The sequence below is a fragment of the Octodon degus genome, unplaced genomic scaffold (assembly GCF_000260255.1).
Source record: "Octodon degus isolate 3935 unplaced genomic scaffold, OctDeg1.0 scaffold00053, whole genome shotgun sequence".
Taxonomy (NCBI): Eukaryota; Metazoa; Chordata; class Mammalia; order Rodentia; family Octodontidae; genus Octodon; species Octodon degus.
In genome coordinates this window covers 8,579,466-8,594,760 of record NW_004524629.1, presented here as the reverse complement: position 1 = coordinate 8,594,760, position 15,295 = coordinate 8,579,466, and the positions used below count along the sequence as shown (strand labels likewise).

At 38.3% G+C, this 15,295-nt stretch overlaps 1 protein-coding gene across 1 annotated transcript in view; it reads right to left on the bottom strand.

The window, feature by feature from the left end:
• Nucleotides 1-15,295, bottom strand: part of Gap43 (growth associated protein 43) — a 103,109-nt gene extending 87,814 nt beyond the window's left edge. Inside the window, exon 1 of the mRNA XM_004633317.1 lies at nucleotides 14,996-15,295. Within this exon, the coding sequence (XP_004633374.1) occupies nucleotides 14,996-15,025 (30 nt within the window). The 5' untranslated portion in view covers nucleotides 15,026-15,295. The remainder of the gene's footprint in view (nucleotides 1-14,995) is intronic.

Here is a 15,295-nt window from a genome sequence, read left to right as displayed (position 1 = left end):
AATAAAAAAAATAAAGTGACCAGCTATCCTTATCAAGATACTTGGTATTTATGGTGTCAAGAATGCCTATGTTTCTGAACCATGATAAAGTATATGTCCACAAAATGGTGACTATGATTTGCTGAAGCAACCAGTTGGGGCTGCTTGGATGAAATCCAAGTCTGCATGATCTTAGTTTTCTGTGAGATATCTATGAAGTACCCAATTATTAAGTATGCCAGAATGTACATTTTAAATGATTGAATAGTGGGAATTGGCCAACCTTTGTTTTAGTCCTACCCAAATTTTGCCATCATGTACTACAGACTGGAGACTGGTGGTTTTTTTTTTTTTTCATTTCTAAAGTCTCCACTAACTCTACTCCTATTTAACGATGACTGATAGCATGCAACATATTGAGCTAAAGCTATACAGAAGTAGTAATAAAGCATAACTCTCACCATAGAGTAGTTTCTGGTATAACAAAGAGACAGACATGTAAATGAGTACTTACAATAAGATATGTTGGACATTGTAGTAGAGTTATGTACTCAAGATAGTGTTGACACAAGAAAACCACCATGCCTTACTGGAAGATCAAGGATATTCATAATGAAGGAATTGAGACATTTTAGAATAGTTTTTGTGGGTCATCCTGAAAAGATTTTCAGTGGATAGTATATCTAAAGTTCTAGAGCCCAGTAGTTTTGGCTGGAGATCCCAGAGAATTAAGACCCACTTGTCCATGTGAGTACTGTGGCCAAGGATTAGATTAGTCATAGAATTTGTATAAAGTAAGTACTTCTAAAAAGAAGGATAAAAGCTTCGGAAAACCAATTATCTAGAGACTGATGGCAAGCAATAAGCCAAATTGGGATTATGCAGGGGAATATGTATAAATTTTGGAGTAGATTCCCTGTAGAATGTCATGGTGGCTGAGTAAATATTTTTAGGAAGGAAGACATTGTTTATGGTGTCAGATGTCCCAGAATATCATGAAAGCTAACTCCATTGGTTTTGCTGAGAATTTAGTGAGACTTCCACTTGTCTTGTGGAACCCCAGGAGGGATGTCAATCAATATTTCTTGACACAGACATGGAACTGGACACTACAGTCACGAAGAGTTTGGCAACTAGCTGTGGAAATCAAGTACAAAAAGTTCAGGTGACAATTAAGTAACACTTTGTATGGGAAGGGAGCAGCCTCTATATGCTGAAGAAGATCAAAGAGACAAGGTCACAGAGAGTCCTTCACAAATCAGAGGACTTCACAAACAAGACTTCATTCAAAGCACAGTGGCTGAGTGAGCCAGACCTAAGGGGAAGAAAGGACTTTTAAGAAGTTGGAATGATTGAACTAAGGCATACTTAAATTCATATTGTCTGAGTGGCACAAAATGTCTAAGAAAAAGATGAACATTGTTATATAATATGTTATATTACAAGCTCAAAGCCTTAAAGATAACTTTATTCAATACTTTTGATCTATGTAAAAAGAAATGACAACTCATGAGAGATTAAATGTGTTTAAATTCACAATCCTCATCAATAGCAGACTCAGTGTAAGAGAAAAAGCAAGAATAGGAAGCTGGTAAAGGATTCAGAAGAGCCTTGCAAAACAATCATGTATAAATAAATGAGAATTAACTCTGTTAACAAAGCAAAATTATTGAAATTTTTGGGAAGGGAATAAATGTGAGAATAACCAGCAGAGAGTGATGCCAAGGTGAGGGAATGTCTTCACCTGGTGTTTCTCACCTGAACTACAAGACACAAAAGTTGAAAGACAGTTTTCTCTTCTTCCAAGGGTGGTGTGTAACTCTTACCCATGAAGGTGCATCTAGGAGGATTAATTCACTTTAGATAATTATATAGATTAGGGCTTTAGAGAGGAAAGGCCTTAATTTAAAATAATGACTAGGAAAGGCTTACAGATTTTAGAAAGAATAGGAATGAAAAGACAGTGCAAATGAAATTTGCTATAATATACTTTAAAAAAGAAGAAAAATCAGTTAATTCTACATTTAGAGCTAGGAAACTGAGAGTGTGTTGATATATCTAAAAGGTATTGTCAGAAATAGGACAGTCAGAGGTTTAGTCCACAAAGGCGATGGTTTGACATGAAGTTTTCTGGGATAATGACAAAGAATAAAATGAAAAGCATTGTTTATAATACCATGAAATTTGGGGTTATAGAAAAGTAGATTTTGCTACTGGTTTTCTTTTAGTTCTTTACAGATGGGTTTTTACAATATATCCAAGTAGATGAAAGTGATAATTTTGGTTTAATATCTTTAATAAAATAAAATCCAGTGTGCACACAAACAACTCGGTTTCCAGTGACACTGGACTGATAAGGTGGGAAAACAAGGGCTTACCGGAAAACTCTTGGTAAAGGATGTGATGTAACCTTGGATGAGACAGTAGCTATGAAGAACAAGTTGGCATTCCTCCTTTGAGCCAGGAATCAAGTTGCTTCCCACTAAATGAGGAAAGCAACTAAATTTAGCCCTAAGTATGGGTAAGTATTTTTAAGTATTCTAGCACCCAAACTTGGATTTTTTCTAGTGCCTATGTCTCTAGGACATAGTGTGTTTTCCAGGTGACGTGCTGAAGGGAAGTCTCAGACCCTCGTGGTTGTGAATGCCTCCAGGATAGATTTTTGTGGGAGGATCATGGTCTACTTCCAAACTGAATTATTCTATTTTGTAAATGTATCCTCCACTACATTCAATTACAGGAATCCTCTATTTCTCCTCTCTAATGGTTTCACCTAAGAATTATAAAATATGAAGTTCAATATGAAAAAAAATATATACTAGAAACTAAGTTTTTCCCTAGGTTTTCTCTACAGTTTTCCAGTTTGGAAACACAAATTTAGCTGAGTTACAAAAAGCTATCATTGTGGGGCTGAGGAAGTAGCTCAGCTGTCTGGCAAGCCCAGGGATTTGAGTTCAATCCTCAGTTTCACATGCCATGCTGGCCTCGGAACCATGGGTGCACCGGGCTGGCCCTGAAACCAGGCATGGTGGTACACACAGGTAATCCCAGCGCTGGGGAGGCTGAGACAGGAGAATCATTATAAGTCTGAACTGTGTAGTGAGAACCTGTATCCAATAAATAAAAATAAAATAATCTTGGGCTGGCGAAGTAGCCCAGCAGTCTAAAGTCCCTGCTTAAGCAAGCTTAAGCAAATGCAGGAACCACAGTTCGATCCCCACACTACATGACTTGCCAGCCCTGTAGGCTAAGCTGGCCACCAAAATAATAATAATAATAATAATAATAATAATAATAATAATAACAACAACAACAACAACAACAACAACAATCTCTTTAAAAAGCTATCTTCACTCCTGCTGGAGTAGGGTTCAATCCCTGACCCAGTATGCCATGCTGGCCCCTCAACCCCAGGGGTGTGCTGGGCTGATCACCGAGTCTGGGAATGGTGGCGCATGCCTGCAATCCCAGCCCTGGGGAGGCTGAAAACAGGAGGATCACTGTGAGTCTGAGCTGCATAGTGAGACCCTGTACCAAATACATAAAATGAAAAAAAAAAAAAAAACCTATCATCTTTTAGTAAAACTCTGAGGAATGTTGAATTATGAAGATTACTTAGAAGGTTATATCCAACTTAGTATATGCTATCTCCCTGAATTTTCCAGAGTAGATTTTTTAGATAACAGATAGAACAAGCCCCTTGTCTTTCATTAGGGATATATATTCCCTAGAGGTTAAGGAAATTAACCTTCAGAGCAAATTATGCTCTTCAGGATAAAAAAAAATAAAAACAAACAAACAAAAATTTGAATAAGTCAAACCCCAAACTTAACTTTAACCAAAGAAAGATTCAGTGCTTGTAAAGTGAGATGATATCAATTATTTTTATTTTTTAAAAAATCTCAGATGCTTTTCAGAAATACTGATACAAAATATCTTGGATTTTGAAGAAAAATTCTACAAGTGTCCTATGGCAATGAATAGGAGAGTTTACAGTGAATCAGTATTCTTTCCCATCTCTCAAAATATTACATTTTCATTAATTTAAAAATAAAGGACTTGGGGCTGGAGAGATGGCTCAGTGGTCTAAAGCACCTACTTAGAACAAGCTTAGCAAAGCATCAGGGACCACGGTTCAATCCCCCAGCACCACAAGCCAGCCAGCCCGCCCCCTGGTGGGCTGAGCTGGCCACACACACCTCTCTCTCTCTCTCTCTCTCTCTCTCTCTCTCTCTCTCTCTCTCTCTCAAATAAATAAAAATTATTAAAAAAATAAAAATAAAGGACTTTAAAATGCAATGTCCACCCAAAATATAATCAATGCCTAATCTTTTTTCTCTATGAGAACCTGATAAGCGTCCAGATAACCAAAGTGAGGTATCCTAATGCACTATGCATTTATAAACCTAATTGAAAGCCAACTACTTCAAACTGAAACTTTTTAAAAGAAATGTCTTTCTTTCCTCCCTTCTTTCCTTACTTTTTCTTATAATTAATGAAGGAATTTGAGTAATCTTATACAATACTTCCTTTGCAAACAGCTGCTATAATATCTAGGTCAGTGTTTAAGAGGAAGTTTTAATTCTTGCTTATACTCAAAGAAAGTAAATTGGCTTCTAAATCAAAGAAAAGTAAGAATGGGCAGGGGCTGTGCATTCTGACAGCTTCTCAGCAAACCTAATTTCTGTGCTAGTTATGCTATAGAGTTCTAAAGATATTTTGAAAAGCAACCAATCCCTAAGTTTGTTTGACCTTGGATGATCATTCCTTTTATTTTTTTCTTGCCTCATCTAATACTTTTATATTGTCAATCATTGGAAAATATTACTCTTTTACAGTTTTCATATAAAAACAACATTTTGAATACTTATTGGAACTGAGATTACAAATAAAATAATGGATATAAGGCTCATTACTAACATTCTACATTTAGAGCAAACTAGTGCATGCGGAAACAACAGCTCAATATTTTAGAAAGTGCCAATTTGCTAAAAATAGATAAATATGGTGATGCTTCCTGGAATTAATTCAAGAGCATTCAAAAATGAGATGACTAATGTCAAGGAGTAGCATTTCTCTGTTAAAAATTGAGTAGATCTGTTTTACACCCATCATCGCCCCATCCTTTTGTAGAAGATGATCCTACAAACTACAAAAAGGAAAATTAGAACAAAGCTGCATTATGCCAAATTAGCAAGAATATATGACAGCTAGAATTTCTCTTAGACAGATGGTGTCTTCCACAGTCTTCTGGAAGACAATGAGAATCTAGTGTTTGTCACCTCTACATATAGAGCCTTTCCCGAACCTTTCTTTTCTTTTCTTTTTTTTTCACATATAAATTGAATTATCTGTGTGATTATTATTGCCTTTAGGAACATTTGCAGTAATATAAATAATATAGCCAGGCTGAAGACAGCTAGAAGGAAAAGTGTGTTCCTCCATGTTTGAGGTAAGCCTCTCCTGATCTGGATAGGCTCTTCATTATAATCACACAGAAATACATACAGAAGATCCTTTCAGCTGGTTTATTTTATCGCTAGATTTATAGATGTGGGCTTTCAGAAACTATTTGGCCTAGTTTTTCTTCCAGCTGGAAAGGAAGAAGTTATTACTTCTTCCAGAAGTAGTAGCTGACCCAAACAGGTCTGCCAGTCTAAGCATATTCAAGTACTCTTAGCCCTCACTCCCACCCTGTTCTGTTTCTCTCTGTCTCTGTCTCTCTGTCTCTCTGTCTCTCTTTGTGTGTGTGTGTGTGTGTGTGTGTGTGTGTGTGTGTCTCATATTCTCGAAGAATTTTGAATTAAGAAACAGAGAACATGGGGTTCTTCGTAAAATTTATGAATTTCTGCAGGTGAAATTCCTGGAAAATTTCTGGATCCACCCTGGAATCCATAGACTGGCTGTTCAATTTATTAATTTCATATGCTGTCTAGTTTCCTTTCAGATGGTTATTCTTTTTATTGTCCTTTAAAGCCTGTTTCTGTTATCTGTGCTGAGTAAAAGAACTCATAACTCAAGAGTGTCTGTATGGAGGGGGGTGTTTCTAGAGTGAAAGATTAAAGGTGGTCTATAAAGACAGATTAAAGGTGACACCAATCAATAGTCAACTACAAATAAAATTAAATGTTATTATGCTTTTCCAAGTACCAGTTCACTTTCAAAATTTTATTTATCATACTTTTCTATTGCAGCCTACATAATCATCTTGTATGAAAGCATTTTTCAAAATATGTATGATACTAATTTTTTTTCAAAGTTTTATTGATAAACAGATAACAATGAGACAGTTTCAAATCTAATCGGAAGTAAGTTTCAACAAATAATACACTGCATATATTCTTCTCAGTGGTTAATTGCTGTACAAGAAGTGGACTTGCGATCCTATTTATAAACACCTTTAGAACAAATCATTCTATTCATTAAGAGAATGCAACTATATATCTATCCTAACCGATACTAATTTTTTTAATGTTAGGTATTTACCTTCTGGGAAATAAAGGATCTCTTTACACTAATTTAATCCAATTATAATACTTTAAAATATTTCCAGATATTATCAATGTATTTAATATTCAGTTTGCAGAATTCTAGTGCTTATATGAAAAAATGATAGTTTATATTGCATTAAATTATTAATTTATTCTAATTATAACCAGGTACACAAGAGAACTAAACTATCCTTTGTGGAGACCTGGGGTCTTAATAGATTATTTACAGGATTTAAAGCTAAATTTATAAAGTTCAGCATTGTATCCTCTTCTGATCAAAGTTTATTCCTGATGCCTTGAGGAACCTTGAAGTTGTTGCTGAAATAATACCCAGGTGATAACTTTTGAAATATGCTTCCAACCATGCTGCATCTCCATTTTCACCCTCACAGCTAGCCCTGTCTCCCTCTCTTCTCTTCTGCCTGATTGGGCCTTCATGTGATGGATATGAACCCAGCATGCCTGGTAATCCTAGTGCCCAGAACTCAGCTTGAAGATAAAGTGGGGCAGCAGTGGGGACAAGCTACAGACTTAGCCAAAAGAGAAAATTGAGTTGCGAATGCAAAGAAAGGTTAAAAGGAAAAAAGAAATGGTACAAAGAAAAACAATGGCTATTTCTAATGCTCATAACATCTGGGAATAATGACTATTTGAATATTTGCACAGCTAAATTTTGTCACTAAAGTTTATAAAGGAAATAGTAAAGGTATACTAAGATCCCATCTTCAGCTTTATTAATATTATTCTGTAGAGAATAGGAGATGACTAGGGATGACAGATGTATATTTTCTATATAGACAATAAAGGTATTTCTTGTTTGAATAGAGTCATGGGGGCCAGGGAGATGGCTCAGTGGAATAAATGCTTCCCTGGAAAATGCAAGGCCTGAATTCAATCCCTGGTTCTGCCAAAAAAAAAAAAAATGAATAGAGTCATGAAGACTTTGGCATAAGTATGTAAAATTTCTCAATTAATAATACCTTATATTTGAAAAACAAGTTTTTCTGACTTCAGTTGAGCCTCATATTAACTTAACAAAAGAAAATTAGTCAATATTTAGATATGTGTGTGTCTGTGTGTGTGTGTGTGTGTGTGTCCACTACACTGATTAATTAACTGAGCTCATAGAGAATAAGTTACTTACCTAAGATCACATGACAAGGAATTGGCAGAGTCAAGTCTATAACCCAGGGGAAGGGTTTATTTCACTATAAAGACATGAAACAGGACATTAAACAAATAAATCTATCAGAATAAGATCTGTAAATAATTAAGAATAGGAAATCTGAAAGTTCATGCTTCCATACTAAACCCCAAGTGTCTTCAGATATGCCACTCTGATCTAAGCTGACACGAAAAGGCATGGTAACCCCAATCACTTTGTGAGAAGGGCCAGTGGAGTTTGGTTAGCATTTACACAAGGCCTACTTTGAATAGCTACTCAGAAATAGTGTTTTGCACAAAACATTTCTCCTTGTGGTTCATCATGATGATTCCTCTTTTCTAAATTTATTCCTTCTAATGTACTGAGGACTTACTATGTGCTAGACATAATCAGAGTACCTATTTTGCCTAAAATACTGATTGGAAAAGTTGGATGTAACACACTTTTTCTTAAAGTTCTTTGTCAATATCCTCAGACACTATATCCTAGTGTGAATTGGCATTAGGAAAACTTTCCTTGAATCTGAGGACAAGTGGAGAGTCTACGCCAAAGAGACTGGAGGCATTGAACAAGATATAGAATAAGGATATAGTGGGTGAGAAACACTACCAAACTAGCTGTTAAAGACAAAATTTACCTACCAATTTTTCCTACTGTTCTCCAAGACATGTCCATCCAGCCAGAGGAAGTACCCTGCTTAAAGTCTGCTGTGTAGTATTTTCATGGAAAGCTGTGGCTTCAGTGTCCCCCACACTGGGCACAGTAGGTCTATTTCAGAATCCAAATCTATTCAATCCATTCCAACCCATGGAAGACACACCGATCTAATTCTCATACATTCGCGCATGAATGACTATTTACCCTTCACTTTCTCTCTCTACATCCTTGCTAAATGTCTACTTGTGTATATTATGTGAACACTTCAGTGGGAAGGAAAGAAATCCAAATAAAAGTGAAATTGATTCTTCGTACACAGCCCTAAGCGTAAATTAATATTGCTCACATTTTCCAAGTTGAGTTGACCACCGAAATCAATTAAGATCAGCAAATGGATGACTTATGGTCTATTTGCTATACTAATGGAATAAGCAGAAGCACAGGATTTGTGGCTCCCAAAGAGCACACACAAATACAAGAATGCAGCAACATGTATCCAAACTGGGACTTTGTTAACTTGTGGCAGGGGGCAGCTGGAACAATGACTAACAGAAGAGAAGGATATGGAAGAGAGGTTTCTAGACAGTACCAGCTATGCTTATTTGGAGAACTCTAGTCTATAAACTCTAGTCTTTGTGTGCATTCTTTAAAACTGGATGGTAGTCGTGTCCTTATGTCAATAACAACACTCAGTGATGATCAGAGCCATGTCAAAATTTCATGCTGATAGATATTTTTAATCCACTCATGATTCTCCACATTCAAATGTCACAATACATAGAAAGACTATAAACCTGGTGCCATACTCATTCAGCAAACATTGTATATATTGAAACTATTTACTCTATATACCAAGACTTATGATAGGCAGTAGAGATACATAAAGAATTAAGGCTTTCTATTTTTTCTCCAGTGGTTTACAGGATAGGCATGAGTGTATGAAAAGTACCAAAATGACATGTATATAATAAAATAAGTGGCAATACAGATTGCACAAGACATAGCATGGACACAGACAAGCTAGGAAAAACTCAATGGAGGAGGTGAAGAATGGTTTTAAGGAGTGTTCTCCTTGCAGGAGAAATGGAAGTTTTCCAGGATGAAAGTATTGCATAAAGTGGGAGGGTTATGGTGTCCAGAGCGTGACAGGTGTTTGAGGATAGTCCTAGAAAGGTAGGCAAGACTAAATTCTGCTATCCAAATTGAAGAACTTCCATTTTACTTTAGAGATAAGAGGGGATTATTTTAGGGTGCTAATGAAGAAAATATGGCCATATTTGCATTAGATAAAGATAATGTTAGCATTATTTACAAGGAGAATAGAAGGGGAAAAAAATGAAGATAGGGAGTCCAGATAGGTATCTATGCCTTTTTCCAGATGAAAGACAATGAGAAAACTGGACCAGCTTATTTATAAAAATAGAGTTGAAAAGCAAGGATATATTCAAAATCTTTTCAACTAGAGCCAAAAAATATAACAACTCAATGTGGAAGTTAAAAAAAAATATTTGGGATTTTTAACCGGTTCTTAGCGCTCTGAAGTTATGACTATAAGGTCAAAAGAAAGACCAAGAGTGGTACAAAAAAAGGAGACAGTAAGTTTTATTTTGTAAATGATGACTTTAAATGTCTTTGATATATTTCAAAACATCTGTGGATCAAGAGGTCAACATCTATTGATGTCTGGTCTGTATATTTGGAAATCACATGGGTGGTTAAAGTTCTGGACAACAATGAGATCATCTAGGATTAGTGACAGGAAGGATGGATTAAGACTTTGGACCAAGAGATCAGTTATGTTTGGAGGGAAGACTGTGAGGACGGCATGAAAGGAAATAGATAAAGAAGACTGAAAGGTCCTGTCTAAGGGGAAAGAAAATGAGAACCATGAAGGGAACGCAGTGAAGAGTTTATGGAAGGGAATGAGAAACATTATCAAACACCAAAGAATATCAGACAAGACGGAAGATAAAGGGCAATTGACTGCCATACCCCTTTCTGAAAAGATTTCAAAGGAATTATGAGTATGGAGTAGTAAATGAAGAATAGAGAAGAGGAAAAGTTGAGTGTGGTTCACTGTTAGGAACTTTGTTCTACGAAGAGGGTGAAGCAGAATACTACATAGGAAAAGGTGTGGATCCAGAAGATGCTTCAAGAAAGAAGAGGCCAGAGCATATTTATAGGTCTGTGGAAAAGGAGCTTGCATCACAGGAGAGGAAGAAATGCCAATAAAGAGCAGGGCATGAGAGCATGAGGCTCTGGAAAAAGCCTAGAGGAACAAACAAGTGTGTCTAACAGAGAACCAGAGTCAAGGTAGGCAAGTGTCACTTAGGAAAAACTGGTGATTTGTCAAGCCTCACAGTGCAAAACTTGGAGAAAATTTTCTTATAATTGTATTGAGCATTTTCACATCATAAAAATTCTTTAAGGCAAGCAGGGTGGGGTTTGCTGTTTGTTTGAGGGGCTGGGTTTCTTTTTCAGTTACATTTGGCAGGAGGAAACTGAAGCCCAAGACTACGGTATGATTCATTCAAGATCACTGAATCAGTAAGTGACATCAATTAAGGACTCACAGCATAGTGCTCTAGCCAATACTTCGGAGAACATAATGCAGGCTTAATTACAACAATGCAGAGACAACATGACCACACTTCAGAAATGCAAAAGGGAGAATTCTTGCACACAGTCAACTTCTTTGGTTTATGGCAAACACTGCTTGGTTATCCTAAGGCTCCCATTACAACTAATAGGGAAGCAAAGAGTTAAATGTTAGACCTTCTCTTGGGATGAACTTATTCTGTGCATTCTTCAAACTAAATGTGTGAAGATTTTAGAGATGTTTTACTTTATCACTGTGAACAAGGGGAACATTGGGTTAATATGTATGCTGCACTACTGCCTGCAAGAACCTCCACTCTTTCCTGATAGGGCTGGCCAAGGAAAACTCTGAAGTCTGTGGATTAATTCAGCCCCAGGCACAGTACTGACAATTTCACTGTGATGGAGGCAAAGGAGACCCTTTCTGATGCTCCCTCTTGATGATCAGGAGCCCTGCCCTTTAGCAGGAAGCATCAAAGGAGGTTTCTGTAGTTTTGCCGGTTCAGCAAAAAAGAAAATTAACCCTGTGATTTCTTATTCCAGCTGCCTCAGCCCGGTTGGGGGTGGGGGTGGGGTGGGGCTGGGGGTGGGACCAGAGTTGCACAGCTTCTCAGCAGGAGTGATCAGGGCTCATTTTGCATGCATCCTGGAATTAGAAGTCACCAGACATCAACATGTTTCAGGATCACTATGAATTTTCTAAGATTTTCAGCAAATCCAATAATTGGGCAGAAGAAAATAACCATGCCTTTCAATAATTCTTTCTGTTTAAATTTGGAAATGTGTGGCAAATGCCAGTATTTTTTTTAAATGAGCAACTTCAATTCTATTAACTAGAATTTCTTCATTTAATTAATTCAAGAAGTCCCTGGGTGACACTGGGTGTGGCTCAAAGAGATTTAGTAGGAATCCAATTTATTACCAGGAAGAATAGCCTGCACCAAGAAACGAGGCTGCATCCCTCTACAGCTTCCGCAGGCTTCAAGGGGAAGGCAGAGCAAGGTGCAATTCCAAACCACAGGTCACACTATCCAAGAGAAATATTATTTATTATATGAAGAGATAGGCAGAAGTTAGCAGAGTTAGGGGGCCACCTGCTCACAGGGTATTCTTCATACTTCAATTACAAATTAAAGTCACTATTTTTAAACAAAAGAAGCATCTTACAGTTTTCTTGTTTTGTAGACACACTTCACACTTTGTGAGTTTTTAATCATCTGCAATGAGTGCAGAAAGCAAGCTATTTAAAGTTATCCCCAAGATATTTGAAAATCTTAAGCCAATAAAATCTCAATGCTTCTTTTGTTTTATTGCTCCTTTGACTACTCTTTTACCATCTTCTCATCTTAATGCTACTTTGATTTTCTTCTTCCTGCTAAAATAATCTTAGGTAGTAATTAATGGTTAACACAGATCATTTGTGCTTTCATCTCACCCACTGGCAATGTATTACAACTTAGAAATCCCAGCTCCCTTCTTTATGCTGCTCAAGTGGAAGAGGAAGGAAGTGCAAGTCCTCCAGCCCCCTTCCACGTTTCTGCTGGATTTCATGGGTGTGGCAGAGTTTAGACCTTTGCAGATTTCTGCCCTGTTTTATTTCCTGCCAAGAACTAAGATGATAAATAGATGCCAAAAGGATGGACAAATCGGATTCTGCCAAGAATGAGAGCATCATTTCACCCACAAGCAGGAAACCTGTGGGAGACTTAAGTATTCACACTCTGTAAATGCCAGTCAGTAGTATGAGCCCACGCCCTAAATACACCATTCCTTCTGCCTGGTTTTATAATATCTTACATGCTGATTAATGTGAATAATATATAATACTGCTACATAGGAGGCCTGACCATTTCACACATAAGCTCACATCTGCGGAATGTATGGGCTCAAAGGACCATTTTTATAGGTTTTGTCTTCTCCTTTGCATGTGGATGACGTTACAACACTGGAAGGCATGTGATAAGCATATACAGTACATGCCTGAATGCTGCATGTGACATATGGGGCAGCTATACATTCACATGTGACTCTACAATCTCCTAGGCACATTTTTCTCTTTATCACATTGCACACCGCAGAAAAAGCTGCAAGCTGCTGGGGAGAAGGAACCTTAGTGAAGGCAGATGTCCTCATTTGAGAGGGGAATTCCTTCAGCTCCAATTCCCTTTGTAAAAAGCATAGACAGATTCCTTTATCAAATGAGGTATATGTACACTTCCATGTGTACAAGTAGTGTGGAAACAAGTTGTAAACCAGCATATTTTTCTTTCCAAAATTAAAGCTTCTTTTAATCAATAGCACTGATTCCTTAGGCTTCTGCCTTCCTAGATTTTATTTCCCCAGCTCACCAAGGACAAAACCTTAGAGCCTCTCTTTGCCAATGTGCTTAACCTAGACACCTGTATCTATTACATTTATATATTATAATGAAGGGAGACAAGGAGAGGAAATGTCCTAATTTCAGAAATGACCCAATGGAAGCATCTCTGGAACCAAGAGCAATTTGGGGAAAGGTTGCAAACAGCACCCCCACCCAACACCGACTTTTCTCCAACCACCTCCATGCACCCAAGGGTGTCCCCTATTTCATGGATGCGCTCATTCATTTATTCACCCCTCCACCCACTGTTCTGACTTTCTGCTTCTGTGTTTCTTCCTTCTCCTTCATTCTCACTCCACCCCTCCACCTGGGCGCTGGCTAAACGTGCAAGGCTGGCAGGCAAATGTTTCCTCTCCACTCTTCTCCACCCCCTTCAGATTCAGGGAGTGTATTGCAAATTGCCCAATTTCCAATACCTGCACAGAAATAATACCAAAATCTGATCTCTTGCACCCCACATCTAACACAAACAATCTGTAAAGGGCTTCTTTGACCAAGATTGCCCCCACCACCACTTTGCTAAAGGCAGGCACACACACACACACACACACACACACACACACACACAGAGGCACACACTCACCCATAGCCCACACCCATTTTTCTCCTTAACCTTCAGCAAATCACTGAAACGTGTTCCAACAAATGTTTGAAAGCTTCTCTGCGAGGATGTCAGGGCACTGGATGACAGTACTGCGGATACGGAACTCGTCATTCCTCCCCACCCTCACCCTAATCAAGTTTCTAAAATTTCTTTCAGGAAATAAGTGAGCAATTTGAAATGGGAAAAAAAAATCTAGGCGGTGGGGGAGGGAAAGTGGGGGTTCAGATTCTGGCGAATCCTGTATGTGCCCCTTTTCCTGATGGAAATGAGTCACCACGTTTATCATCCAGGAGGCTCGCGTGTCTCTGGTCCCTGGTAATCCAAGGAAGAAGGAAGGCAAGAAGAACAGAGAAAAGACCTGATTTCCAACAGGTAATACCTGGCTCGCCTTTCCCATCCCATCGGAGCTCAAAGCTCCTAGGGGCGTGGTCCACCGTCTCCTCCGACCAGCTGGTGCACAATCGGCTACTGATCTAAAGAAGGGGGTTTTTCCCCTTCTCCAGCCCCAATTCCTCCCCTGGTCCCAGATATCTTTAGGTTTTCTTTTAATTTTTTTCCTAAAGCACAATTTCATTCATTCATTGAAAAATAAATAAAATATTCACGTTTCCCCATAAATACCTGTGCCCCTTTAAAGCACATGTATGTGTCAAATGAGGCATCTTCCGCAGCACATGAGAGAAAATTGCACTATAGAACAGGCAATAACCAACCCCGAACATTTTTCCTTCACCCCAGATTTTTGCAAATAAAATAACGGATCACCCCCTCTGTCTTGTAGGTAGAGCCTGTATCTTCCCCACACCCCTTTCCACATCCACACCCTCAAAACCAGACCTAAAAGGCTGAACATTTACTAATAGAGAGAAAAAAAGAAATCATATTGCTGTCTGGGCATGTTTTCCCTACCCTCGTCCTAATTAGTAGCAGCATTCCTAAACCAGAGCTTGAAAGACAGAAAAGAATAAAAGCTGGGATGCAATCACCAGTTACCATATGCTAAGGAAACGCGAGCACCATGCCAGAGCAGAAGCAGTTAAAATACGCTTTTCTGCCTTTACAGGGAAATCTTTTACTCTGCTAATTTCACAACAGCAAGAAGTAAAAATCTTTAGCTCTACCTGTTTGGTTCTTCTCATACAGCACAGCATGGTTGTATCGTCCCTTGCCTTCTTCCTGCCTTCTCTCCTTTCCTCCTCTCTCTTTCTTATTCCCCCCCTCTCCACCTCTTTTCTGCTCGCTTGCTCACTCGCTCTCTCGCGCTAGCGCGCGCTCTCTCTCTCCCTCCCTCCCTCTCTCTCTCCCTCACACACGCCAGGGCAGTTAGCAGCAACTGTAAGGTCCACAGCTATTGCTCATCGCACATTCTCTCTCTCTCTCTCTCTCTCTCTCTCTCTCTCTCTCTCTCTCTCTCTCTCTCT